Source organism: Drosophila rhopaloa, unplaced genomic scaffold (genome assembly GCF_018152115.1).
Source record: "Drosophila rhopaloa isolate 14029-0021.01 unplaced genomic scaffold, ASM1815211v1 contig_163, whole genome shotgun sequence".
NCBI lineage: Eukaryota > Metazoa > Arthropoda > Insecta > Diptera > Drosophilidae > Drosophila > Drosophila rhopaloa.
Genome location: NW_025335043.1, coordinates 2,250,135 through 2,275,899, shown reverse-complemented (window position 1 = coordinate 2,275,899; position 25,765 = coordinate 2,250,135). Strand labels below are relative to the sequence as shown.

The window sequence follows — 25,765 nt, the reverse complement described above, 5'->3', positions numbered from 1 at the left end:
GTTTGGGAATAGTCACTTTAAAAGAATACATTAAGTTAACGATTACAATAAATCGTAAACTAAATTGTTTATGTAATACATTATAAAATATTATATTGATTGTTACAAATTAATTTGATGTAACTTAAAATATAAAATATTTTGAAACACTCTTTTCTTTGGAAACTATATAAGTTCATGAACAAATAATTTATAAAATCACATTATTTTTTGTTGAGCCATATGATACAGAAGCAACGTTTTTCAACACCCTTTGCCAGACGGTCCCTCTAATCTCTGCGAACTGTCCCACACTGCCCTTTGTTATCGATAGCAGCACTATCGATTCTAAGTGATGTTAATTAATCACTTTTACTGTTTACTTTTTTAATTAAAACTGCGTTAATTTAATTAACCAAAACGGCAGTTCCCAACAAGCAGCGAAGTGTGAACAAAGCCGTGGCAGTAGCTGTGACGAAGAAAAGGAAACCACCCAAAGGAAAATCACCAGGAAGTTGCCAATCAAAGCCATCAAAAAAAACCCCATTTGACAAAGACAACAACAATAACTGGAGTGTGTATGTGGGTGTGGGAGTGCATAGTAAAATCAGTGAATAATTTACCGTTCGGCCTTCGCCTTCCCCCGAGGAAACAACAACAAAGTCTCACGTTCACTTCCACCCACACACACATACGTACGCACCTCGCATTTGCACGCATACACACGCAGGCCAGCCGATAACCTGTGTGTGAGGCAATCGCCGTCATCGTCCGAAATCAAATCACTTATCGGGAAAAACAACAATAGCAGCTGCAGCATAATCAACAATTAAATATATAAGACTCAAATATGGGACTGTTATTATCGCGGCTGTGGCGGATGTTTGGCAACGAGGAGCACAAGTTGGTGATGGTGGGCCTGGACAACGCGGGCAAAACGACCATCCTTTACCAGTTCCTCATGAACGAGGTGGTTCATACCAGTCCAACGATCGGTTCCAATGTGGAGGAGGTCGTTTGGCGGAATATCCACTTCCTGGTCTGGGATCTGGGCGGTCAGCAGAGCCTCCGAGCCGCCTGGAGCACTTACTACACGAACACAGAGCTAGTGATCATGGTCATCGACTCCACGGATCGGGAAAGGCTGGCCGTTACGCGGGAGGAGCTATATCGGATGCTGCAGCACGAGGATCTGAGCAAGGCCAGTTTGCTGGTCTACGCCAACAAGCAGGACCTCAAGGGATCAATGTCGGCGGCGGAGATATCGCGGCAACTGGACCTTACCTCCATAAAAAAGCACCAGTGGCACATCCAGGCCTGCTGCGCGCTAACCGGCGAAGGACTCTACCAAGGATTGGAGTGGATCGTGCAGCGCATCAAGAATAAATGACCCGCCACACGCTACTATACTAGCTAATTAATCATTAACAACTAGCTGCCTAGAGAAAGTAAACCAATTTTGATATAAACAATTTTTAAGCGTTTCCAAATTGTTTTAAAAGTTGTTGCCAAGCCAATTTTATTTAGTGTAAAATACGTCTTGTCGGGAGACCCTTAATGATTTAAATCTACGTGTATATGGATAATGTCTAGGAGCTAAGCCAATTAACTACGATACTTCCAATAAAATTACAAAATAAACAAGTTTATTTCGACACTGTCGCGTATCAAATTGAATACAAATTACAAATAGAGAAGTGGACGTATGGACGTATTTGCCTCTCTGAGCATTGCCTTGTAATTGACATTGTTGGCTCGATTCGCTGATGTGTGAGATTGTTTGTACTCTATCGTCTAAAATAAATACATGGTTGTGTAAAAGTTAGTGTCTAGGATTAGGTAAAAACATTAGCATACTAAAATATAGCCACAAGAACAATTTGATCACAAAAGTAAAAGCAAAATAAAGAGCAGGGTCAGTGGGTCAAAGGTCTAGGTGAGATTGCAGGAGCTGCTGCAGCTCTTTAAAGGCTTTCCTTGGCCCAAAGTGATGGTGTTTTCCGGCACCTCCTCCACGTTGTTGGCGTCGTGCTGGCGCTGTCAAAGGAACATTATTAGTTTTGTTAACTATTAGAGGAGAGACTTACCTTAAGCTCGTTGGCCAGGCAGCGGAAGGCATCCTCCACGTTCATGTTTTCCTTGGCGGACGTCTCCATCACGAACAGGATCTCAGGTATATATTGACACATCTGGCGCGCCTCTTCGAAGTCCACTTCACGCTGCTCCTCCAAATCGCACTTGTTGCCAACCAGGATTATCAAAACATTGGAAGCCGTGTACCTGCGCACCTCCTCGATCCACTTTTGCAGGTTGGAAAAGGAAGACCGCTTGGTGATGTCGTATACTGCAGGAAAAACACAAGGCTGTCAAACAAGGTAAACAAACACCTAACTGATAAGGCGGTCCGCTATTAAAATCAGCGCCAGGCAATTACTTTAAAGCGTTCAGTAGTTATCAGTAGTACTTATTTGCCATGACAAATGGATGGGCGTATGCCCCGAAGCCGCAAGATACTGGACTCACCAATTAAGACCCCGTTGGCCGAGCGATAATAGCTCTGCGTAATGGTGCGAAACCTCTCCTGACCAGCAGTGTCCCAGATTTGCAGCTAAAAGATATGAGAAAGGATGAGTCATAAGGGACTGGGGCGTTGGTAATCCTTTTTGCACCTTGATTTGCTTGCCCTCCACTGCAATTGTCTTCATGGAGAAGTCCACTCCGATGGTGTTCCCATGGCGCTCTATGTAGTTGCCAGTCTTAAACCTGTCCACTATGCAAGTCTTCCCCGTTCCGCAGTCGCCAATCAGGACAATCTTGAACAGGAAGTCGAAGTTCTCCTCGTTTGGCAGTGCCATCAGCGTCTGGGGATTGCGGGCGGTCATCTTTTGGCCTCCGTTCTGGCCGTTAAGGGGTCTCTTTTGCCTGTGGCCCTTCTTTTCCAATGACAACAAAGAGTGAAGTAAAACTAAAATTAATTGATACGCAATATCAGCTGTTGGCTATCGATAGTTGTGGCCATCGGTGTGTGTTTTTACTTTAGCTGTATTTGATATCGAAAACCGTTATCTTGTGTCATCTCTAATTAAAGTTGAGAGCTGAAATTCAAAATAAGCTTTTTGTGGTATTATAAATTTATTGATTTAGAACAGATAACAATTATGACCGAATTCATTATCTTACTTTATTAGTTTCAAATCCTTTGTCCTTGGACGATTTTTAAAAATGTAGGAGTTCAAAAATCGTATTACTTTGTATATTTAACGAAAGATGTATTCTATTCAGTTAAACAAGTATTATGTAAATTAAAGACAGATCGCTTTAGGAAATATATCTAAATTTATTATATTTTTTTTTGGCAACAAAACAGTGTTAGTTTGGTTGAATTTTCTTTGTTTTCTTTTTTTTTTTTTTGCATTTAAAAAGGGTTGACCTAAACCAATATACACGATTTTCCAATACCGACATGCCAGCTCGCACTAGTCATTTAGAAATGGAAATCTATTTTGCAGATTGTGACATTACGCAATAAAGCTGTAAATATGTTGACGATTTATTTAAATGATTCCCAAATGGAAAGCCCACTTGCGTGCAAATCCATGTGAATCGGGGTACATAGCCCAATTAAAGCGGCGATCACGTAGGTCAGGCTTTCTTGATAACGCTTGGGACTCCAATAAATTTTCACCACGTACCTTGATGATGGCGCCATTTGACGCTAAAGAGTTCGCTTTATAGGATTGTAAATATTTATGGTGTGTTTGCAAGAAATTCCTCAAGTTTTCCCCATGGAAATCTCTGCCAAATAGAGACCTTGACCCACATCTTAACTTTTGCTTCTAGACAGCGAAACGAGACTCACTTTCAAACCGCAGCGGAAGCGGCCGAGAAACATGTTCTATGTATCTCACCTCATGCAAATAAGCTGGCCAACTGCTTCGATTGCCAACCGAATTGGAAACCGCATGCCAGATGCGCCTGCACGCACGCACTGTCGCATCCATTTCGCATGGAAAGTTTAATTGCGCCGGTCTAAGACGATCTGGGGGCCAAAGTCTAGTCGAGAACTTGTCCCACGATTAACCTGATGCTGATGGACGTTGTCCACACAGAAAAAAAACAGGTAATGGCCATTATGAATCTAAGAAATTATTAAATTCGATGTTATCTTGCGTTTCTTTCAATGAATGGAGAAATTCAAAATGAAATGAATGATTTTGTAAACTTAATCAATTGATCAATACTATTTACTTAGGACCAGTTTTCCTATGACTAGCTTTGATTAAAACCTAGAAGATTACAATTAAGTTAGTTAAATACAGGAAGACACAAATTAGCTTCTTTATTAAAAAAAAGTTTTTTAAGTGTAAGTGACTTTATTTTCTATTAGCCTCCTTTTAAATATTGAATAAAAAGTTTGGCTTATTGGTTGTCAATTAAAATGATTATTAAGTTTTAAGAAAATGTCTTAAATAAATAAATTATGATCAGCTCAAGCTCTATACAAATGGTATTTTGCCAAATGGCTAATTTCTAAAAAAAACAAATTAAAACATAATTTATGCTGTGCCAGTTTTTCCGTGTACAGCCTAGAAGTGAAATGAATTGGCAGCCTTAAAAGTCCCAAACAGCAACCTATTTTCCGACCAGGAAAGCCCTCGCGATGAGTCACAGGAATGCTGTGGAGTGCTCCCAGCTGGACCAGCTCCCTCCGCTGTTTACCTTCCTACTTCCCTGCAGCTTGAATTCTTCCTCGCAGGCAAAAGGAAATCAAACAGCGAATTGGCAACTTCACACAGAGCTTCTCAAACACGAAGACCAGATCAAACGAATATTTTCAGGCCTGGCTGACTGGTTTGCCGTTTTGGCTGGCGGGTAGCTTCTGCCCGACTACTTCCCCTGAACACCCCCCCGAAGCCCCTGGGTTCTCGGCCTCACTTTTGCATTGTAGTTTGGCCCGTTCGTCGTTGCTTTTTATCGCTCGCCTCGACCGCTGGCCGCTTTAGTTGAATTTCAAACGTTTGCGCGCGCGGTTGTCGGAACGTGTCCCGAAAAAAGTCGAAAAGCCGAGACATAAAATCCATTGAGGCTTTGACAAGCGCTTTTCCTGCTATCCAAAGGACCACCATTTGCAGTTTGAAAAGTGAAAAACGTGCAGAGATCTTTGCCTATGAAAAAAGTTTTACGCTTGATCTTTAACTGAACTTTGTGAGAAGAGGAAGGAGTATTTTCCAGCGGAAACTAGGACAGGCAACCTGACCAGTTTGGGAAATCATACCCAGCAAATAAAGATTATGTAAGCTTCAGACTCCTCTCGCAGAATGTGCAAAAAAAAAAAATAAAACCCAATTACCTAATTGTCATGCATCCGGCGTTATCGCTTGTCAACTTTCTACCCCCGCTCTTTTTGATTGATTTCTTCACTTATTCGAGGCACGAACATCCAAATCCAATCCGAATCGAAATCCGGTGGACACTTGCACTTTCCTCCGTCGAAATTACCTTTCGCAACAATTGCTTTTGTTTTGTTTGCCGCATTTCTGATTAATTATTCAGCACCATTTCTCGCAGTGCGGGTGCAACGTGCCCGCTAAAACGAAAGACTTGAGCAACGAACTTTTCGGCGTGTGTCAATTTGGCTGCGATCGGGTATGAAATAATCAAAATTATTATTCGATCTGAAGTGCCAGCGCTCACCTGCTGACCCAGTTTTCGGTTTCACTGCAAAAATTAAGTAAATTTCTTTATGTCGCCGTAAAAGCAAAACTCTCTGGATTCTGACAGACGGACGTGGATACGTCCATACTTAGCAGGCGCCAATTAAAGCTCAGCTGCACTAATTCGCCATAAGTTGCCAAGGCTTTTCACTGTCTCGAACACCGTCTCTTTCTCTTTCTCTGACTCTGACTCTGTCTCTTTCTCGATCTCGATCTCTGTCTCAGCTCACTTCTCACACATTCCCAACTGACATTTGTTGCGTGTTTGTTGTTTGTTTGTGTCTGCCAACTATTTTGCCAAAGGGTAATTCCCCTGGCACATGAAATTGGCTACCGAAAGCTGTAAATCTAATGCCTAAAATATGTAAACATATTTTGTATATTTAATGTACCTGCCTACATTTAAGTTATATCATAGTGGTCGAAACGAACTCTATGAACTTGACAGGTCTACACTTGTAGGGGACCTTTTGGAACCCTCTTTTTGAACCTTGTCGTAAATGTGGGACGCTGTAAATTTACTTAACAGACACCCGAAAACAATTTACAAATAGTTAACGAACTGTCTTAGTTATTTGTTGTTTGTTTTTATACCCTTGCAGAGGGTATTATAATTTTGGTCAAAAGTGTGCAACGCAGTGAAGGAGACATCTCCGACCCTATAAAGTATATATATTCTTGATCAGGATCACTCCAGTGATAACCATGCCGTCTGTCCGTCGTCCGTCGTCCGTCGCCGTCGTCCGTGTCCGTCTGTCCGTCTGTCTGTCCGTCGTCTGTTTCACGCGAACTAGTCTCTCAGTTTAAAGAATCGAACGAAACTTCACACACCCTTCTTTCCTTGCACGCAGTATATAAGTCGGAACGGCCGGGATCGGCGACTATTCCTATACTGAAAATCCATAACTTTGGTTTGTAAAGTAGGAGTGAGATTTCTATAGGTTTTATTTTGGCCAATCAATCTGACCTACCGAATTTCATGAGAATCGGCCGACTATACTATAGCTGTCAATAACTAACGATCGGAAAGCCATAACTTTGGTGTTGTAAAGTTAGGAAGTGAGATTTTCTATGGTTTATTTTTGCCAATCAATCTGACCTACCGAATTTCATAAACCACTATACTACACCCATAAACTAACGACGGAAATGCCATAACTTTGGTGTTTGTTAAGTTAGGAAGTTGGGATTTTCTATGGTTTTATTTTTAGCCAATCAATCCTACCTATTAAATTTCATAAGGATCGGCCGACTATATCCTAAGCTGCCATATAACAACATTGGAAAGCCATAACTTTGGTGATTTTAAATAAAGTTGGATTTTTGAAGTATTAAAAATGCATATGAATAATTTTGAGAATATAATTTCAGAGTATTCTGCAAGTATTCCCCTCTTCTTGTTTTAAAGTAATACATATTATTTACCAAAGAGAGAATCGTAAAAGTAGGTCGATTTAATACTATTCAAAAACTTTTTAAATTTATTTTTATTTCTTTAATTACTAGTTGAGATTATTGGTTGTAAAAAAATGCACTATTTGCTATTAGCTGAATGTTAAACACAGTCATTATCCATTAGCAGTTGAATTTTCACCAAAATTCGGTTAGGAGTGGTGGTAATTTTGTTTCACATAAAAGGCATTTAAGCTTCGACTTCATTTCTGCATTGAAATAAAAGTGATCCTCGGTCAACATGTGTTAGGCCACCATTCATGGCCATAAGCGAGAGTCGCCGCCAAGGCGTCGCTGTCATCTGAAGAGGATTGGTTGGGTTCGGAGTGAAGTGGAGTGGAGCAGAGTGGAGTGGGGATACCGGACGGGCCAGTTGTGGCGCTTCCTCAACGCACTTGCCCATTCGGAGGCAGCTGCTCCGCCTCGTCCTCCTCCCTGTCCAGCCTAGATAGTGACCCAATTTCCATTTCGCGTCTATCACTGAGCTGCAATTAATCTCATCTGCATTTTGGCTTTTTTTGCTGGCCACGCCCACCGGCTGTACGCCTGTCTGCCCAAAGTGACGTCTTGACACCGAGTTTGCCTAGGCCTAATTTCCTTGTAGCTTTGTAATTGCGGAGAAACTCTAACAAACATTTAGCTAAATGACTGTGAAGGAGGAAGAAATACTTGACTTACTTCCAATAAATTATTAAGTTGAAGAAAATAAAATACAAAATTAAAAGAGGACTTCTTCTTTAATAGGGGATTTTCATTATTTTGACCATGAATTCGACATTTATTTGTAAATGTAATAATAGGCCACTTTTACATAAATATAACTATCAGTTATTTATCATTGAACTTATTACAATAGTAATTATTTTTGTTAGTCGAATCCTTATTTTAGACCAAAGCACCAGATCCTTCTCTTACGTAGCAGATAGATTAAAGATCTTTCACCACTAGTAACGCCCACCGGCCTGCCTGATATCTTGTTTACTTTGGTTGCCAAATTGGGAGAAACTCTTCCAACCTTTTGGGTTATTGAGTAGATGATTTTTAAGGCGGAGTGTGTGGAGCAGGCTGAAATGCCTTGGTCTAGATAGATGGGGAACCTGCACCTCCCAGTTGACGCTGAAATTGCAGCCTTTGGGAAAGTGCTGCCGCATTTGGCTGGGGCTCTAATGATCGCCTCGGATCGCTAACGGATCGCAAACACTCGATCTATCTATCTATATATTGCGAATCAACGCGAACCGGCTGTGGCAAGTGGCAGGTTCTTCGCTTAGTTGCATCATTGGTGGTGCGGTAAAAGTGCGTCTTGCTCCATTTAGATTCTTTTCGGGGTGAAATCGACTACTACTGCAACTGGTTTCGTTTAGAATTATAAATCAATTTGTTAACATGCTTTCACTGGACACACACGCTTATTGCCAATTCTTTTTGCATCTGGGATTGACGTGAATTTGTGTAGCTGTTGCTGCAAGTCGTAATCAGAAGGCTAACGGTTAGAGCCATTGCAGCTGGAACAATGCCAAGAAGTGGGGAAAAGCTTTCCCAAAAAATCGACATGGAGCTCTAAGCTAAAAAACCAGTTAAAAAGATGAAAAACAGGGGGTTGCTTCGAGGCGAAAAGAAGTGGGATCCTAAATCTAGTTGAGAATCCAGAATGGGGTGTGCAGACCAGTAGGTGAGGCCATGTGTGTGCCACAATTGCTGTTATTTAACTGTTGTATAATGGTGGCCATTAGTCCAGTCTTTTGCCAACTCAATTGTTAGATAGACGAAATTGGAATGGTGGTCCCCGTCTAGTCGAGTTCGTTGCCTAAGTCTTTTGTTTCTGGTGAAAACTAAAGTAAACAGAAGAAATGTACTTTCAAGAAACTCACTATTACTGTCTCTTTCTGTATAAGAACTATACTTAATCAGCTATTAAATTCAATCGACCAATATTTCCAGTTTGTATCTTAGTTTAAATCTACTTTCAGTGGAGATAGAGCAATCATACTACTAATAGCTGCCGAATGGGATTCTCATTCAATAAATGATCAATCTATTGCATGTGGCTCTTACCACTCTAATCACTATTATCAGCATCTAAGTGTTATTATGACAGCAATTATTGGATTGTTTAGGAAACGAGCTTGAAAACATGATACATAATCCATGAATAACTGAAAAAGTGAATTGCGGTTTTTGAGTTAGGTTGGTTTTATCTTTTTAAGCACCTAAGTAATAAGATTATCAATTTATTTTAGACAAGATGGTTGTCCACTCTTTTAATAATATTCATTACCATCCTAGCAATCATCACCTCAACTGACTATGGAGTTGCAGAACTTGTTAAGGCGCCATAGCCACCTGCTCTTCCTACTGCTACTACTGCCACTTGTCAGCTTATGTCCATTTGCACTGGCGCTTAATCGACAGGCGGATGCTGGTCGGGATTTGGATATGGCAGCACAGCTGGCGGATGCCGAGGCCCAGGCAACGATGGACTACGATGCGGACTCCCCGGACACGCCGCACATACGAAAGAAGCGTCTCATCTGGATCACGGACGATGGCCGATTGGCCCTGCCGCCGGGCACTTCACTGACTTTTGTCCCAACCATTGCCATGCCCCTGGTGCGTCATCCGCCTGAGGGATTCTTCTCCAACCTGACCATCAGCTTTCCCGTCACCAGTGAGTAGTCATCGGCTTAGGCCAATGATTAATCAATTAACTCTGATGGTTTCGACAGTTGACTTTGACAAGCTGGGACTGACGGACAACCAGAATCCTCTGGGGGATCTGCCGCCGTTATTTGCCCGCTCCTTTGGCCACGAAGCCGGTCACATGGTGGGTGAATATGTGGCCCGGTACCTGCATGTCCAGCGCAGGAAGAGGGATCTCAGCGAGCAGCGCAGCAGGAGCGACGAGGATCATCCATTTAGGGTTCACGAGGAGGGTCCGAAATTTCCGGAACTGCCCTCCGGATTTCAGCATATTTTCCACGGCGGTGAAAGGGTTCTGCTGTACGGCGTGGTGGAGGACTTCCTGTCCACCTTCGGCATGGATGGCAGGGCCTGTTTGCTGAGGACCATCTGCGAGATGCATTCGCGAAGTCTGGAGAAATTTGGGGTCTTTGGTGAAATGACCAAGCTGTTTTTAACGTAAGTATTTTTACTTTGTTTAACCAAATCTTTGACAATCAATCCTTAAATAATTTCCTTTACATTACATCCTTCTAGGGTCACCAAATCCCCATTTTCCGACCTCGTCCCCGATTACGTGCAAGCTCAGGAGGTGGGAGAGGGAAAGCAGGCCCCAGGCGAATGTTTTCCCTACTTCAAGGACTGTCCGAAGAGCATCTTCAAGGCCTTGTCCAGCAAATATAGCAAGCAAGCCACGGTGGCTAAGACGAAAAGGACAAAGCCCACGGACAGACCCGTGGGTGAGTATCACGAGCAGCATGTGATCCAGTTGCCCACCACGCGAGATCGGGACAACGATGTGTATATGTAGAACCACTCCATTATCCCATGCGAACTCCCATTGTTGACCTCGTCTAGTTTTTAGGATTATGGTTGAATTAAGCGCGCCCTCAAAGTCACTTGCTTGTAATTAATGTGTACTAATTATTGTATTATTATTTATTTTATTTACGCATTGTATTTATTGTTAGTCGTAGGCGTTGTTAACTGCTTAGATTTGTATCTCTGTTTTCGTAGTGTTCTGTAAATAATTGCAATTGTGGCATAATCCCCTCGAACCTCAGTGAAGTTACTCCTCCTCCCACACAATGAAACCTTGTCCAATAAATAGAAAATTAATTCCGATTAACAATTGTTTTGCTGCAGCCGTTTTTCTACGTAAACAAATGGCATGCATTCCCGGCCATCACTGCGTATACGTTATATGAGATGGTTTTATGAGTGTTTACATGATGCCAAACAAATGCTTCAGGTGGTCAATGGGTATGCAGTTTATGCAATAGAATATGGATACATTTTTGGCTATACCATCCAGGCGGACTGCATCGCTCATCCAGTGCTGCTGTTGCCCTCCAAAGGTCACGAACTTCTGCAGGGCTTCGTTGTAGGTGATGACCTTGTGAATCATGAGGAGCTGAAAAGGGAAGTAGTTTCGCTTTAGAAAGATTTAGGGAGGTAATTTCAAGAACAAAAGCTTTTGAAGAAACATCTCCTTAAAATCTTATATTTATGTAAATTTTGTAGTGACTTTGAATAATGAAGACCTATTCTAATTTTGCAATAAAAATGTTTTGTAATTTAAAATTTTTAAGTGTATTAGATATTCAAACCTCGATAAAAAGCGTGGCCAAGGATAAATTGCAGTCGCAAGTGGCGTTGTATCTCAGGCGATAAAAGTGCAGACCCTTCAGGACGAATATATCCGACAGGTCTGAAATATTGTTTGCCGTTCCAATGCGGAGCAGCAGGCGCAGGACATTCCGGTACTTGATCATCCGCTCGCCCTGGATGCCCTGCATCCTCGGCACATAAGGGCAGAAGCTGCGGCGGTCGAACTGAGGATACACCTGGAATAAAGCCAGCCAGTAGAAGGTGCCGCTGCTGCAGTGCGTCCAGGCAGGACCCGAGGGCACGAAGGTGGGAAGCGGGTGCTCTGCGAAGCTGAACTGCAGGGCCGGCAGGAACACAAAGGACACTACCCTCGGCATTCCACCGAAGTCGCGCTTTTCGCAGGCTAGGATTTCGTGAACGAGTCCCTGGTCTCCGATCTCATGACTTCGATAGCTCAGGCGGTACTGCAATCCACTTGAACAGCGAATAACGCCTAGTTGGCTGATCGCATCCCGGAGATTTCCCCGCAGCAGGAGCTGTATACTCTCCGGATTCACATAACCATTGCTGACCATGGGATGCGAAGTGTGTGCGAGGAGGTTGATGTATCCCGGTTTCGAGGCATTGAAGACAGGTGTCACTGGAAAGGGCATCCGAAATCGTAGGTACTGCTCGAAGTTCAGGGGAAAATCGATCTTGGAAGCCCGATAAAAATTAGCTGTGGCCAGGAGATTCTGCATCATGAATCTGTACACCACATCCTTTTCGGCCATTGCCTCTGTCACAATCTGGCAAATGGACTCCGCATCTGTTAGCCAGTCGGCATCGCTCTCGTCGATTTCCCCATAGTCCGAGATCATATTGATGCCCTCGTGAAAGAGGAAATGTCCTTCTGGCAGGTATAAAACTGACTCTGCTTTTAATTTATTGTGCTCCATTGGGAAACTTTCCAAGGCGACTGGTTAAATGCAAGTGAAGCTTCAAAACAGCCACAAGGGGCATGTTTTCCATTGTGTAACTTAATATTCTGTTTACGTATGACTTAAACAAAGGTGTCAAGCAACTGTTATGTTCTCCAATTCTAAGCCATGTACTTAAAGTATATAGGACATAAATCGTATTCAGCGATAGTTTACTCTATTTAAGCCATTGATCCAAACTATGTCCATATGATAAAAGTAAAAGATTATATTTCAAACTTGAAGTCAGCTGCCGGCTTAAACATCAATGCAAGCATAAAGATGGAAAAACAAGCCTTTCTTTAAATATTTATTTTTTATCACAAAATTGAAATCACGCGCCATAAACTTCAACACTTTTAGTTAGCCAACACTTCATAAGTAGCTTTACAATACCAGCCCACTAATAGCATTTTCCCTGAAATTGTATTTCTTAATAAAACGGTAAAAAACTTGTTTAAATATAGGTTTATTTATTCCTAATTTGGTTTTCTGTTTAAAATTGAATTTAATTATTAGTTTATTTCTAAGTCCGGTGGGAACGCAGTGTTTTTCTACTGCATTTTTCACTGCGGCCAAACGCCCCTGCCTCGCCTGGCCACACTGGCAGCTTTGTTTTGGTTTCGCAGCGAGACTTTGTCGTGAGTTCTTTTCGTTTATTTACCAAACTCTGCACAAACAAACCAGCGCCTTTACGTGTTGCACAGATGTTTGCGGATCGCCGGGGCAATCAATAAGCGAACGGTGAGTGTATTCGAGAGGGTGAGTTGCTGCCCCGGAACCGGGAACACCTCCCCAGTGGAAAGTGTGAGTCAGGCGATGTGCTGATTGAATTGGATTATCACGATATGGGCCCCATCTAATTGCCAGCCGGCATTGTAGTTGTTTACATTGCGCGGACGTGGCGCAATATATTTTTAATCTTCTGCGGTGCGGCAACCTGCTGATTAAGATACCCCGTCGCACCCTTGTACAGATAACTTGGCAGTGGGACTCCGGAGCTGTCAGACGATGGACACGAACGCTGGGGAGTCGGCATTGGCATCGGCATCTGCATCGCCATCGCCGCCATCGAGCAATGAGGCGGCGGCGGGATCCCAATCCCAGAGCGACGTCTCCGAGGAGGAGGAGTATCTGGACAACAGCATCGAGCTAAGGGGCTATCTGAGCAAGTGGACCAACTACATCTACGGCTGGCAGCCGCGCTACATCGTCCTGAAGGACGGAACCCTCTCCTACTACAAGTCCGAATCCGAGTCCGATTTCGGGTGCCGTGGAGCCATCAGCCTGACCAAGGCCACCATTAAGGTAGGAAAGTCGAAGAGGGGGCGGAGCTCGTCCGGCAAGTGTTTTCAATTGGACTAATAAAAAAGTAATGGGCGTGAGTGTGTGCGCATGTGTTTGGGACGCATTAACCAACGATGACCACGACCCGAGGTCTCAGTCTCAGTCCCAGTATACCTCCACTTCCATGTCCAATGCCAATACCCATACCCATACCCATTCCGATTCCCATTCCGTGCGACGCAATCAATGCAGCGCAATCAATTAACGTTGGGCGACCAAAATAGACCAAATTGAAGTCATCAATGTATGTGGAGAGCCCCTTGCCCTCCGCTTTAATTCCCCTTGTTGACAGAAGGGCGTTCTGTTCTATGAGGGTGTTTCACCATGAGTGTGTACTTATCTATTTATACTGACGAAGCTGCCAAAACCATATAAACAATGGTGACTCACTCGCAGTAATCATTCCTGTAACTGGCATTCGCTTTTGAAGAACTGATCCTTTTAAAAAATATTTAAGCTTAATCTAGTTTGAGCAAGTTTTTCCTAATAATCGTTATGTGTTCTATAAGCATCGAGATTATGTCGTTATGTATTTATTGTTTTAGACATTCATCATAGTTCTCTGTGCTGTTTTATGTGAATTGTTTGTGAATTTAAATAATTAGAAATTATAATAAGTTAAACTAACAAACAAAGTACCGGAGCTTATGGAATATAAGTGTTGTGGGAAAATAAGCTTACTAAAGACTAATGTATCATAATTACGTGTAATTAGGTGCAATTTGGTTTCCCTATGTAAACGATTCTATAATTTGAAGCCTTTGTAACACAATTTTTTTTCTTGTATTTATTGGTTCGAGTTTCGGAGGTTCGACTGTTTGTTCGATTACCAGACACACATCGAAGGTCAATCTTGTATTAAGGTGTTTTTTCTTTTAATGCTAGGCATTAATGACCGATTCGCTTTAATTGCTGTGTTTCTTACCATTGCTACAAAAACTTGTTGAGTTTTTACTATATAGTTTAATTTTTCGAACTTATTCTATATATATACTAAGATATAATAATTAAGTTATGAAATTTTTACCTATTTAATAAAATAATAAAATAAAATATAAAATTTCCATTTAACCTTGCGTTACGATTAAATGCCAAACTTTTTCTTTGAAATCGAAAATTGATTTTGCCACAAGTAGGTTAACCACTTGCAAGTGTCAAGCTCCGCGCTTATCTGGTATATTTCAGACATCATTAAGTTTAGATATTTATTTGAGCATTCTTCTTTGTCAGGCCCACGAGTCGGACGAACTACGCTTTGATGTAGTGGTCAACAACCTGAACAACTGGTGCCTGCGGGCGGAGACGAGCGAGGACCGCATGCACTGGGTGGAGGTGTTGCAGCTGTACAAGGAGGACACGGGTAGCACGGATACCACTTCCTTGCGGCGCCATGGCAGCACCATGAGCCTGCAGTCGAACACCATCTCGCTGACCAGCGGGGGAAGCCTGAAGAAGACGCAGCGCAACCTGCGCGAGAAGGTCGGTGAGCTAGAGACTTTCAAGGACATCCTGTTCGGACAGATCGAGACACTGCAACGATACTTTGACGCCTGCTCGGAGGTGAACAAAAACAATGCCCAGCCACTGGACCTGGGCGACGGTCTCAAGTCCATCGACTTCAAGGTAAAGTAGAGCACTTATCGGAAAATTCTTGCTATGTACACTCAGTGCATCACTCGATTTTCTCAGGGGGAATCCATCACGTTTCGGGCCACCACGTCTGGCGTGCTCACCACCCTGCAGCACTGCCTAGAAATCATCGCCGAGAGCGATGACTCATGGAAACGGAAACTGGAGCGTGAAATTGATAAGCGCCGTCGTTCCGAGGACCAGAGCAAGTAGGTTGACCTAGTCCGAGTAGAATTCGGAGGGCAGAAGCCATTTAGACTGATTTTGTTGCATTTGCTATTCATTTTTTACTTAAGTCTTTAACTGTAACCAAACTTTTCATTTGTTGATAAATTCAAAAATTAACATAAAATTGCCCAAATTATTATTACATATATAAAGAATGTATTTAAATAATTATATAAAATAATTTTCCAAGTTTATCAATTTAAAAAATTTTTTTGCTAAACAAAAATTCCTGTCGATTATTTTTTGCAGAAAGTTCAAGGACGAAATCGAGAAAATGAAGCGTTTATCATATCCTGGCCCAGATTTTGAGGTGAGTACAATTTTACAGCTCGTAAAAGCAAAAGCGTAATCGCATTCACGGTCATTGCTGTTTGAATCGGGGCCAAACACGTTCCCACTGAAAAAGCAAACAATCGCCGAAGGAGAGAGTGGCGCGAAATTCGTAAAAACGATTTGCGTGTGATTTGTCTGCGTCTTAAAATAAACTACCAAACTCGACGTTGTGTCAGAGATTTCATCATATCAACGGAAAATAGAATAAACTGGACTATTATTTAAGCGGTTTCAAATGAATCGAGGAATTACTATGTTTGGTTCCGACTTTTGGCTAACACGAAGTTTCTATGTTTTGCTCTTATCTGCAATGGGTCATGCAATATATAGCTTTTCCCTTTTTTTTGCCGTCTGATATCCGCTTTGTTTTTTGTTGCCTACTCAATTATAATTTAATGGCATACGTCCATAATTGTTGGAAAAATTTTCTGCTTCTCTAATCAGGGTCTGTAATGATTTGTAAGTGCTCGATTTGGTCGGGCTTCTTGGTACAATCATTTTGCGACTACTCAAGCTCAAAGAGTGGGCGACTAACAACAATTCCGAAGATTTACGTCGAGCACACATTGCACACATTGATGTTGACAAATAATCACACAGTTGGACTGAATAAGCTTTCTGTAACGGGTACATTTTCTGATACAAGTAATGTATAAAATAATTTGTATTACATTTATTTGCTGGTTAAAAATGCATTTTAAAATAATACGTATAGAATCTTGATACAAAAATATATATGAAATCATATAGACAAATTTGATATTCTTCCACAGTTCATTACTTTTTATAAGTTTAAAATTACTAAAGCGTACCTTTTATTTTCTATTTTGTAATACTTTTTAGTATCATTTATATATTCATATTTTTTCAACTTAACAAATCCAACCAAGAGCATTTGAACTTCTCCTTGTTATTTGAGCTCTGGTTTTCAGCCTGGCTTACAGCTGTCAGGTTTATGGCTTATGAGCTGGCTTGGTCAGCCGGCGGTCAGCGATCGAGTAGCCAACACGTACCAATCATAAACAAATTCGCTTGGCAAACAATTCAAAACGAAACCGTTTCCATTTAATATTTGTCGTGCCTTTAATTGAGTGTGCAGATTGTGAAATTCTTGTATTGCATTGAAAGAGCTATTATAAATACATATACACACAAGTGTACCGAGTGCTAGCAAATCTAAAATCGCCGCACGCAGAAAAAGATAAATACACAAATTTATAAACAACGTCAACGCCATGCCCTCGGTGCGATTTCTTTGGCACTCCGGCGGCTTTCAGAAGGGCAAAGTCAAACAAATAAAGGTACACCAGAAGAAAATAATAAAAAAATGTACATTTAAGGAGTGTGGATTAGGGCGGAGTGTTTCTAAATATTTCGGTTTTTGGTGTGGAAAATTTTGAAGTCATAATAATTTGAATTGATAAGAAGCCTAGTAAGTGAATATTTTAAAAACAGTGTTAAATCGAATTCGTACAGTGCATCAATAGCATATCCACAAAGAAAATACATATATAAACAAACTAGATTTGTGTATTAACACATTGTGTGGTCATTATTGTCAGAACGGAATTTTGTAAAAATTATAGAAAAAGCTAGTTATTAAGCAAGAAAGCTGTGAGTTATAAAACGAAGTAATTTGTTTATGGACTAAAAAGTTTAGATTTGTGATATAATTTGACAGTGACTCCTGAACCGTTTGGCAATAAAATAGTGTAATTTATTTTAGTGTCGGTGATGATGGTTCAAAAAAGAGGGATAAAATGTTGGCCGTTGGTTTTTCAAACCAAATTGGCCTCATTTGTGGGACACCATCCACATCCACTCTGTTGAACATTTGTACATAAGTTTCCAAGTGCGGTGGCTGAAACCCCACGCATTGATTTATTATTTAAATGCGAGAAATCCTTTTCATTGAAGCTTTTTGCTGTGCGGGCTTTTCGCTTTTCACTCTCAGTCACCCGCTTTCTCCTGCTCTCTCTTCTCCTGGCTTTCTCTCTTCTCCTCTCCTCTCATCATGGCCTTTGGCTTTGACTTTGCGTTTTGGCCACCAGCAACAGTTTGTTGAGTGTCCTTGTGCTCGACGGAAGGATTTGCCAGGACGCTAGTTTGCTCGCTTTCTCTGCTTTCGCTTGCCACGCAAACCTTTCTCTCCCTTTGGCTCTCTCGCTGTTGGAATCCTGTTATTTACCTGCTGTGAAGGAGGAAAACTACTGCCCGCTTGAAGCACTTTTCTCGGTTAAAATCCAGCAATACTGAGGAGCCTGGTAAGAGGAGACAAAGCGGCGCCGCAGGAATAAGTACATATAGCCCATGACTTCATCGCTGGCCATTTCCCAGTGCCACTTGGACAGGATGATGATGCACTCGTCTTCACACCGGGAAGTGTATTTATTTCACCGCCTGTGGCATCGCACATGTCTGCTTTAATTAATAAATACATATAAATTCAATTCCGCAAAAATTTCATTCGAGGCATTTATTTTGTGCCGGTGCCGTTCTGGGGATACACGCGCCACCCGCAGACGTCAGAATGTGTACAGTGAAGCCTCGCCCAGCATAGAAATGAGGAGCGATTTTGAGTGAGATATTTATGCTTGATTATCCCTTATCCCGCTGAAATACTGATAGATATTTATCATAATTTATATCCTAAAGAATAAATCTAGGATATTGCTTTCATTTTACTTAAATTGAAGTAATTTGAAAAGTCGATCAAAATATAAGTCTGCAGGCTTATTTTGTTATTTATTTTTAGCGGAAAGGTTGTGTATTATAAAATGAAAACTAAAATTTAACAGAAAAAAAAATGCGACTTCAAAAGTTATTCAAAATTCCTCCTTTTAAAAGTTTGGCAATTGAATTCCAATAGCCGTTTTTAGTACTTCCAGTAGTGTTTTTCCCTCGGGAGTTTCCACTGCTTTAATGGGATTCAAGTACCAAGCCCCGTCTGGCGGTCTTCTGCTTTGGTATTCATGGCACAATGATGCGCCTTTGTGTCCATTATGCTCGCCCAATTACGCATGCCAGCCGACTACGAGAATCTCCGCCAGCCGACTGGTTAGGGAATGGAACAGGCGCAAAAACAACAGCATAAATTGGATTTTCTTGGGCCATTTGGCCGCACAAGTGTCGGCGATTAATTTATACAAAGCACGTTCCATTTCTTTCCAATTGGATTGAATGCGGTTTCGTCATTAAAATTAATTAGGCCGAACCTTCGAAGATGTTTTGGGCTAAACTTGACTTAGTTTATAAGTACAGAGCGTGTCCGGTGCTAATGGAGTTGTATTTTGACATTTCCCTTTCAATTTCCAGGAGGGTCCACATTCCACATTGCCCGAGGATGAGTTTTTCGATGCTGTCGAAACGGGCCTGGACAAAATCGAGGAGGACATGCAGCTGCGCTTCAAGCTGAAGCTGCAGTCCCAGATCTCCCAGACGCTGGTGAACGTTCCACACGAGGCGGTGGCCGAGGGCGAGGAGGCGCGCGAGGAGTTCGGCACGGGGGCGGAGGCCATCAGCCATGCCCTGTGGCCCGAGGTAGGACCGGAAATTGCCAATCTGGCCCCCCAATCCAATCCAGCCATTAATTGGATTTATTCCGCAGATCGATCGCGTGTGCAAGGAGCAACTGCACTACGCACGCGAGGGCGTTGGCCAGGACGGCAATGGCTGGCAAATCTTCGCCGACGAGGGGGAGATCAAAATGTACAAACGCGAGGAGGAGGTCAACGGGCTGGTCATGGATCCCCTGAAGGCCTACCACACGGTGCAGGGCGTAACAGCGAGGGAAATGTGTCATTATTTCTTCATGCCCGAGTTCCGGAATGACTGGGAAAGTGAGTGTTTAAATTACGTAGGCTTGTTATGATTTTCCGTTTTTATTTTTGGCGAAAATGAAATAGAACAAAAGCTCTTTTCTGTAGTTTATTTGCTATTTCAATCATAAATAACTAAACATTACTGAATTGGCTATAAACGTGGGAACCATTATCTGCAAAAAAGTTCTGCTTGTTAAATACAAAAGGTTACGGTTTTTTTTACTTACTGCTTGACGTCAAAATGCTCTATACAAATTTTCCCTTGACATTTTTAAAGTGATTTCGGTTTACTTTAATCTTTATTACTTATTTTAATACTTTTGCCGCATTTCTAAAAGAAATTCAAACACCGGTTTGAAGTAATGTACTACTTTAACTAACGCTTTAGTTTTTAAAAAATAAATCAACCCAAATGTTTGGTGTTTTAAGATCATTTAAATATGTCTGTTAAATTGAATAATTTAATATGGTTTTAAAATCCTTATCCCACAGCCACTCTGGAAGACTGCACAATTCTGGAGAAAATCTCGGCGGACACCCTGCTCTTTCTGCAAACCCACAAGAGAATATGGCCGGCGAGTCAGCGGGATGCGCAGTTTTGGTCGCACATGCGCAAGATCACCGACAACCTGGAGCCGGGCGCCCGGGACATGTGGGTAGTGTGCAACAACTCGACTGAGTACGCCAAGCAGGAGTCCAAGAACGGCAAGTGCGTACGCATCTTCCTGACCGTCATCCTGGCCTGCCAGACCCATTTGCCAGAGGGCTATGTGAAGGGCCAGCCATTGAATCGCAACGATCTAACCTGCAAAATAACATACTGCTCTGTGGGTGAGTGTCCCTGTCATTATTCCATTGGATTCAACCTAATGTTTGTGATCTTTATTGCCTAGTTAATCCCGGAGGCTGGGCGCCTGCGAGCGCTCTGAGGGCCGTGTACAAGCGCGAGTATCCGAAGTTTTTGAAGCGCTTCACGGGCTACGTAATAGACCAGTGCAAAGACAAGCCCATCATGTTCTGATATTTGCCATAAGCAAACAAGCAATCAAAACCAATCAAAGCTGAATCGTCTTACGAATAAGACTTGGATGTTATCCTTAATAAGCCTCCAGTTTATGGCCTCAACTATCTCCTGGAATCCGTTTTACTACTTCTTATTTCAATTTTATATACAGTAACTTTGAGTTAAACGACTTTGGCCATTCAGTGCCAGTGTGTTCTCTAAGCGAAATGTTAAAGAAAATCCTTTTGTATCCGCGATAATGCAGCTAAGATGTAATGTAACCTGTCTAGCCCTAAGTTAGGTGTAAGTGAACAACAATCAATGTATAGCTCTTAGTTCCGAAACTGTCTATCTGTAATGTATATCTATATGAAAATGCTTTAAATGCAACAATTGCAAGAACGATGTGAGGGATGCGTAGTTATAAGGAAGCTTTCCTTTCGGTGTGAATCTATATTGTATATCCGCATACGTACAAGTCGAGTATATATACCCCTATTCCCTCCCAGCAACATCTGTTTAACTCAGCTGTCAAATGTAAATAAATGCGACTTACTGTTATCTCCAAATAAAATAGCGATCTTTGCTTGGTTTTATCATATGTCATGTCATGTATTTGAAGTTTTTCATTGTTTCCGCGAACTATTTTCAATGTACATAAACTGTGCTGTTTTAGAAGAACTTTCTTGTGTAATTTTACAACTTGTTTATGTAGTTTTTCTTAATCGCAATGGGCCAAATACCTTTTTTCAAATTTACAACCAAATACTGCAGTTGAAGAATTTTAAATGCCTACAATTTCTTTTGTATTTATTTTTCTTGTGCAGTCTGAAACGTTGCCTTGCCAATGTTTTCTCGATAATAATTAATTATTTCAACTTCAACTTTATAAGTTTTATCATCCACGACTGGAATTACAATCATGGTTTACAATCTTTGGTTTTTGTCGTTAATGCTTTTATATGTATGTACTTGTTGTGTCATATTGTCATGTAATTGGTTGCTTGGTTGTTTGTCGTTGTAGCTATTGGAAAATAGAGTTACATATACGCGTGTCTATATGGTACAGGAGCAGTGTCTGTGTATCGGATGTGTATGCTATTTGGCAAATATTCGGCTATATCTGTCTGTATCGGGTCAGTAGTTGTTTAGTTTTGAGCGGTCGCTTAGTTTCGGCTTATGGAAATGCATGCTGGTTTGGCTTCTGGTAATATTCCACTAACATTTAATACGTTCTTATACTTCTGGAATTTTTTTGGTTTGTTAATAATACGATTTTAGAAGTAATTATATGACGCTTAGCTATGTACAACAGTTTCATAAACTATCTGAATGCATTCGTGTTATTGTATCCCCGTAAATTAATTTAATTCATTTAAGTAACTAGCTAACAGTTGTCAAGTATTCTTGTCGCAAACACTTACAAACTGATGCAAAACTGGATCAATGGAAACAAACAATGCAGTTCAACGAAATGTTCATAATTCACTACAAATGCAAAGAATTTTGGTAACTCTTCAAATATCGCTTAGCACGAAGGCCGTCCGTTTATAGTATTGTTATGCGCATATAGTACTATATGTTATCTGCTCTTGCCCGATATTTCACATCTGCGGCCTGCCGCAGTTCGGTTTATAATACATACATTAAATGCTTAATTTAGGATCTATAACATTAATTTATTTATATCCGTCCGGTCTCTGCCTCTGACTCAACTTATTTTAAGTTCATGTTCATTACACTTACGCAGCTTTTCAAGTCCAACTAAGCATAATCAGTGTGTAAATAAGTCTTATGGTTTATTTTCGTGCTGTTTCCGTTCGTTCGCAAAAACTGATGTTCGTTGAAAATCAAAGTGCCATCTAAAATTTGTAATATTCGATTCCCATGCTCTTCTCCTACTGCCTCACTGCCGTTTCCTGTTCGTTCTGTTGTAAATAGTAGAAATGCTTTGTAGATTTACTGCCTTTAGGTATTGTTTTCGAGTTAGTTAGCTGGTTCGAAATGGGCTTCGAAATTTCAATTCGATTTCGATATCTTTTTCTCGTTTTTGGGTGGATTTACAACAAATTTTACAGTTTACAGTTTCGTTTCACGCGATTTCCGTTTTTACATTCAGTTTAAGATTACGTTTAAAATTAACTCCCTTCCTGGGGGCTTAGACATTTATCTGGAAAGCCTCCCGGTGCAGTTTCTGATTGGCACGCATTCGTGGCGACGTCTGGGTCTTCGTCTTGTCGTTGGCATCCGAAAAACGAGCTGGTGGATTTATATGGTCCTGATAGTTTGGTGGATAGTTGGATATGCTAAACGTACAGGGTTCTGATTACGTAAGTAGCGGCAATCGACACTTGGCATTTCCTCGCATTCACTTACCTAAAAGTAGTTTCTTCGTTGTGGCTCGAGTAGCCACTGGAACTTCTCACGTGCCGTTTTCCGCTCGTTCCCGGCTTTCCCGCCTTCCGGGCGGCGAAGGGCGGCTTTGACTTCCGGGTCATGCTAGTGGGCGTGGTCTCGGAGGAGGACGAAGTCTCATCCTGGGTATCTGTAAGTGCAAAAGCCATCATTAGTGGTGGATAATTAATGAATCGTTTTCGAAATAAGAAAATCGCCTTGGATATTTATGTAGCTAAATATACAGTTATTATTCTTATTGATATGCGCCAAGTCTGAAGGACTTGTTTCCAATTTTTGTTTAAAATCCAGACTTGAAAGTTTTGCTATCGGGTTCCTAAGAGTGTACGCATATTAGACGACTATATCCTTTAGTTCCCATAGGAACGATCGTCATAAATTTAATAAATTTGGTTTGTATTTATATGACAAACCCTTGAAGTAACTTTAATCTATAGCTGTCATATATGTAAAAGCTGCCTAACCTGCCATCAATTTTTTGTGTGACTGCAAGGGTATTAAAACTTCGGCTTGCCAAAGTAAGTAATTGAATTTGAAATATTTGAAAATAAGTGAAATACTGAATTTAATGAAATTCATATACTTCCTGAAAGTAGGATTAAAAGGACTTTTTTTTCAAAGCAAAATTCCCTTCAAACATAAGGCGAACTTCTAAAATTATTGACACATTTTATGCAATTTAAAGGGATATTAATGGCTACTTACCACGTTGTGCACGATACTTGGCCGAGTTTAGAGCGCGTGCAGACACATCATTGTCGGACTCGGAGCCGAGTGTGTCATATTCTGTAATTGGGATGTGAAGCGTTAGGATTTTCCTAACTTCGGAATCTGTTGAACCTGGATTGTCCGATTCTAAAAAGTTTAGTACGATTCGATGGATTTGTACGTTGTTTGTTGGTTTTATCGAGATGATGTACGAATGTGGATGGAGAAAAACATTGAGAGCAATGAGAAAAAGATGGGTTAAACCAAGGGCTCAGAGGATCGTTTGGGTGGGTTTGGATGGGATGCGACTGTGACAAACGATGATTCAATTTGGCTTACAGCTAGCTGGGATTATTGGTCTGGGGTAAGGAGTTGGGATTGTTCAAATGGTGGGAGGGGTGATATGGATATAGCTACCTTGGCTCTCTGAATGCGGATCTCGGAGACGGCCAACTTTTCGGCGCACCTTAGTGTATTCCGGCTCCTTTGACTGCAATCGGAATAAATTAGTTAAATTTGGCTGTTTTTTTATATATAAAAATAAAACGCAATACTATATTAAAAAAATAATTTATTTTAAAAACTATACATAACAAGTATTTCTACTTATAAAGTACTAGTAAGTGAAACAATAAGTAAACTATATATAAAATAAGTCTTTAAAATAATCTTGTTAACACTAACTTGGAACCTATTTAATTTAAAACTCGTACTTTATTTCGGAATATATTTTTAGGGATATTTACTGTACTTACGTGGTAGCTCTCCGGCTTGACATCATGGTAGACAAAGGATCCGCGCACCGAGTGGTAGGGACCACTGTACACATTGCCGCTGTAGGAGCTCTCGCTATAAGTCTGCTTGTTCAGTTGAAAGGTGGCATAGGGGCAGATGTCCTCGATGTACTCGTTGCCCTCCGCCTTGCCGAAACTCCCCGAATCGTTTGAGTTGGATCCGCGAGGGGCAGAGGTTCCCGGGTTACAACGCACGGCTAGATACTGCTGATCTCGGTTCTGTTTGTTCTGCAGATTGGCCAGCGAAGGGGACTCCGACATCGAGGAACTGGCCAGACGGGCCTGGTTGCTCAGCTCTAGATAAAATAATAAAGTTTAGTTAAATTAATTAAAATGCGGTTTTGCCAACAATTAATTAAAAAAACCAAAAAAGTGAAGACAGAAACAGAAACTTTATTATAAAGCCTATTAAAACTAACCTTTTTAAAATTTTTGTTCCTTTCTGAAACGTTAAAACCTTTTTTCTTCATGGTCTCAAATTAATTTCTATAATTATTAAAACATTTTTTTTAAGCTTTTTAAAATTGTTTTAAAACATTTTCTTTTGACAGAAGCAAAGATAACACTATTCACATATGAAATATTGAACGGAATCGTTCTGGAGCAAAATCCCTTAAAATCTTAGTAAAATTTCGAAATCAACGAAAATGTATATATGTACTTCTCAAAAAATGTTGCTCATACATACATTTATGTTAATATCTTAATTAACAAAAATATAAGTTAAAGTTCTAAACAGAAGGCAGATTGTAAGTCAGATTGTCTTCAAAAACTTCAAGTCGTTCTCAACCTCCCAGAAATTTTTTAAAATTTGTAACCATTTATATGAATGGCTTAAAATACTAATTATTACAAAAGTTTATTTTTATTACTGAACTTACTTCGCTTTCTCAGGAATAGCGCGGCGCCAATCAAAGCCAGTAGCATTAATAGAGAAACGCAAATAGGCAGCAGCAGCTTGAAGTTGGCATAGAAGGGCAGATCGCTCAGGTGGGAAACGGGTGTGGAGTGGTCGTTGTTGTACATCACTAAGGAATATAGTTTGGTTTTATAATTGGTAATAATAATTGACAATTATTCAAAGGAAAACAGG

The 25,765-nt window shown here is 41.0% G+C and overlaps 6 protein-coding genes across 13 annotated transcripts in view; 3 read left to right on the top strand and 3 right to left on the bottom strand.

Annotated features, from left to right (window-relative positions):
• The first annotated feature begins 295 nt into the window (after positions 1-295).
• On the top strand, positions 296-1,636 carry LOC108037093 (ADP-ribosylation factor-like protein 5A). The gene has a single exon (XM_017113558.2). It carries the CDS (start codon positions 830-832, stop codon positions 1,367-1,369), a length of 540 nt encoding a protein of 179 aa, XP_016969047.1. The 5' UTR covers positions 296-829; the 3' UTR covers positions 1,370-1,636.
• Positions 1,609-2,962, bottom strand: LOC108037092 (ras-related protein Rab-43). The gene is made up of 4 exons (XM_017113557.1): positions 2,649-2,962; positions 2,503-2,587; positions 2,067-2,323; positions 1,609-2,016 (listed from the first exon to the last, which is right to left on the bottom strand). The coding sequence occupies exons 1-4, from the start codon at positions 2,859-2,861 to the stop codon at positions 1,912-1,914; spliced, it is 660 nt and encodes a 219-aa protein (XP_016969046.1). The 5' UTR covers positions 2,862-2,962; the 3' UTR covers positions 1,609-1,911.
• Positions 2,963-4,993: 2,031 nt separating this feature from the next.
• Positions 4,994-10,948, top strand: LOC108037068. Its single transcript, XM_017113520.2, has 4 exons — positions 4,994-5,272; positions 9,432-9,813; positions 9,872-10,283; positions 10,362-10,948. The coding sequence occupies exons 2-4, from the start codon at positions 9,453-9,455 to the stop codon at positions 10,633-10,635; spliced, it is 1,047 nt and encodes a 348-aa protein (XP_016969009.1). The 5' UTR covers positions 4,994-5,272; positions 9,432-9,452; the 3' UTR covers positions 10,636-10,948.
• An 85-nt stretch (positions 10,949-11,033) lies between these two features.
• LOC108037067 lies at positions 11,034-12,369 on the bottom strand. The gene is made up of 2 exons (XM_017113519.2): positions 11,435-12,369; positions 11,034-11,238 (listed from the first exon to the last, which is right to left on the bottom strand). Exons 1-2 carry the CDS (start codon positions 12,293-12,295, stop codon positions 11,050-11,052), a joined length of 1,050 nt encoding a protein of 349 aa, XP_016969008.1. The 5' UTR covers positions 12,296-12,369; the 3' UTR covers positions 11,034-11,049.
• A 628-nt stretch (positions 12,370-12,997) lies between these two features.
• On the top strand, positions 12,998-21,329 carry LOC108037096 (ceramide transfer protein). Its single transcript, XM_017113567.2, has 9 exons — positions 12,998-13,138; positions 13,371-13,702; positions 14,972-15,364; positions 15,431-15,579; positions 15,848-15,908; positions 19,247-19,471; positions 19,539-19,770; positions 20,245-20,583; positions 20,646-21,329. Exons 2-9 carry the CDS (start codon positions 13,406-13,408, stop codon positions 20,771-20,773), a joined length of 1,824 nt encoding a protein of 607 aa, XP_016969056.1. The 5' UTR covers positions 12,998-13,138; positions 13,371-13,405; the 3' UTR covers positions 20,774-21,329.
• Positions 21,330-22,772: 1,443 nt separating this feature from the next.
• The window catches only part of LOC108037094 (Down syndrome cell adhesion molecule-like protein Dscam2), a 47,413-nt gene continuing 44,420 nt past the window's right edge, over positions 22,773-25,765 (bottom strand). For 6 of the 8 annotated variants that reach the window (XM_017113561.1, XM_017113562.1, XM_017113559.1 and 3 more), the window contains 6 exons: positions 25,554-25,700; positions 24,634-24,968; positions 24,296-24,368; positions 23,876-24,025; positions 23,132-23,300; positions 22,773-23,061 (listed from right to left, as the gene is read on the bottom strand). In XM_017113561.1, coding sequence (XP_016969050.1) covers positions 22,914-23,061; positions 23,132-23,300; positions 23,876-24,025; positions 24,296-24,368; positions 24,634-24,968; positions 25,554-25,700 — 1,022 coding nt within the window. In that variant the 3' untranslated portion in view covers positions 22,773-22,913. Of the gene's footprint in view, positions 23,078-23,131; positions 23,301-23,875; positions 24,026-24,295; positions 24,369-24,633; positions 24,969-25,553; positions 25,701-25,765 lie in introns of all 8 variants that reach the window. The other 2 variants (XM_017113564.1, XM_017113565.1) reach the window with 2 other exon arrangements.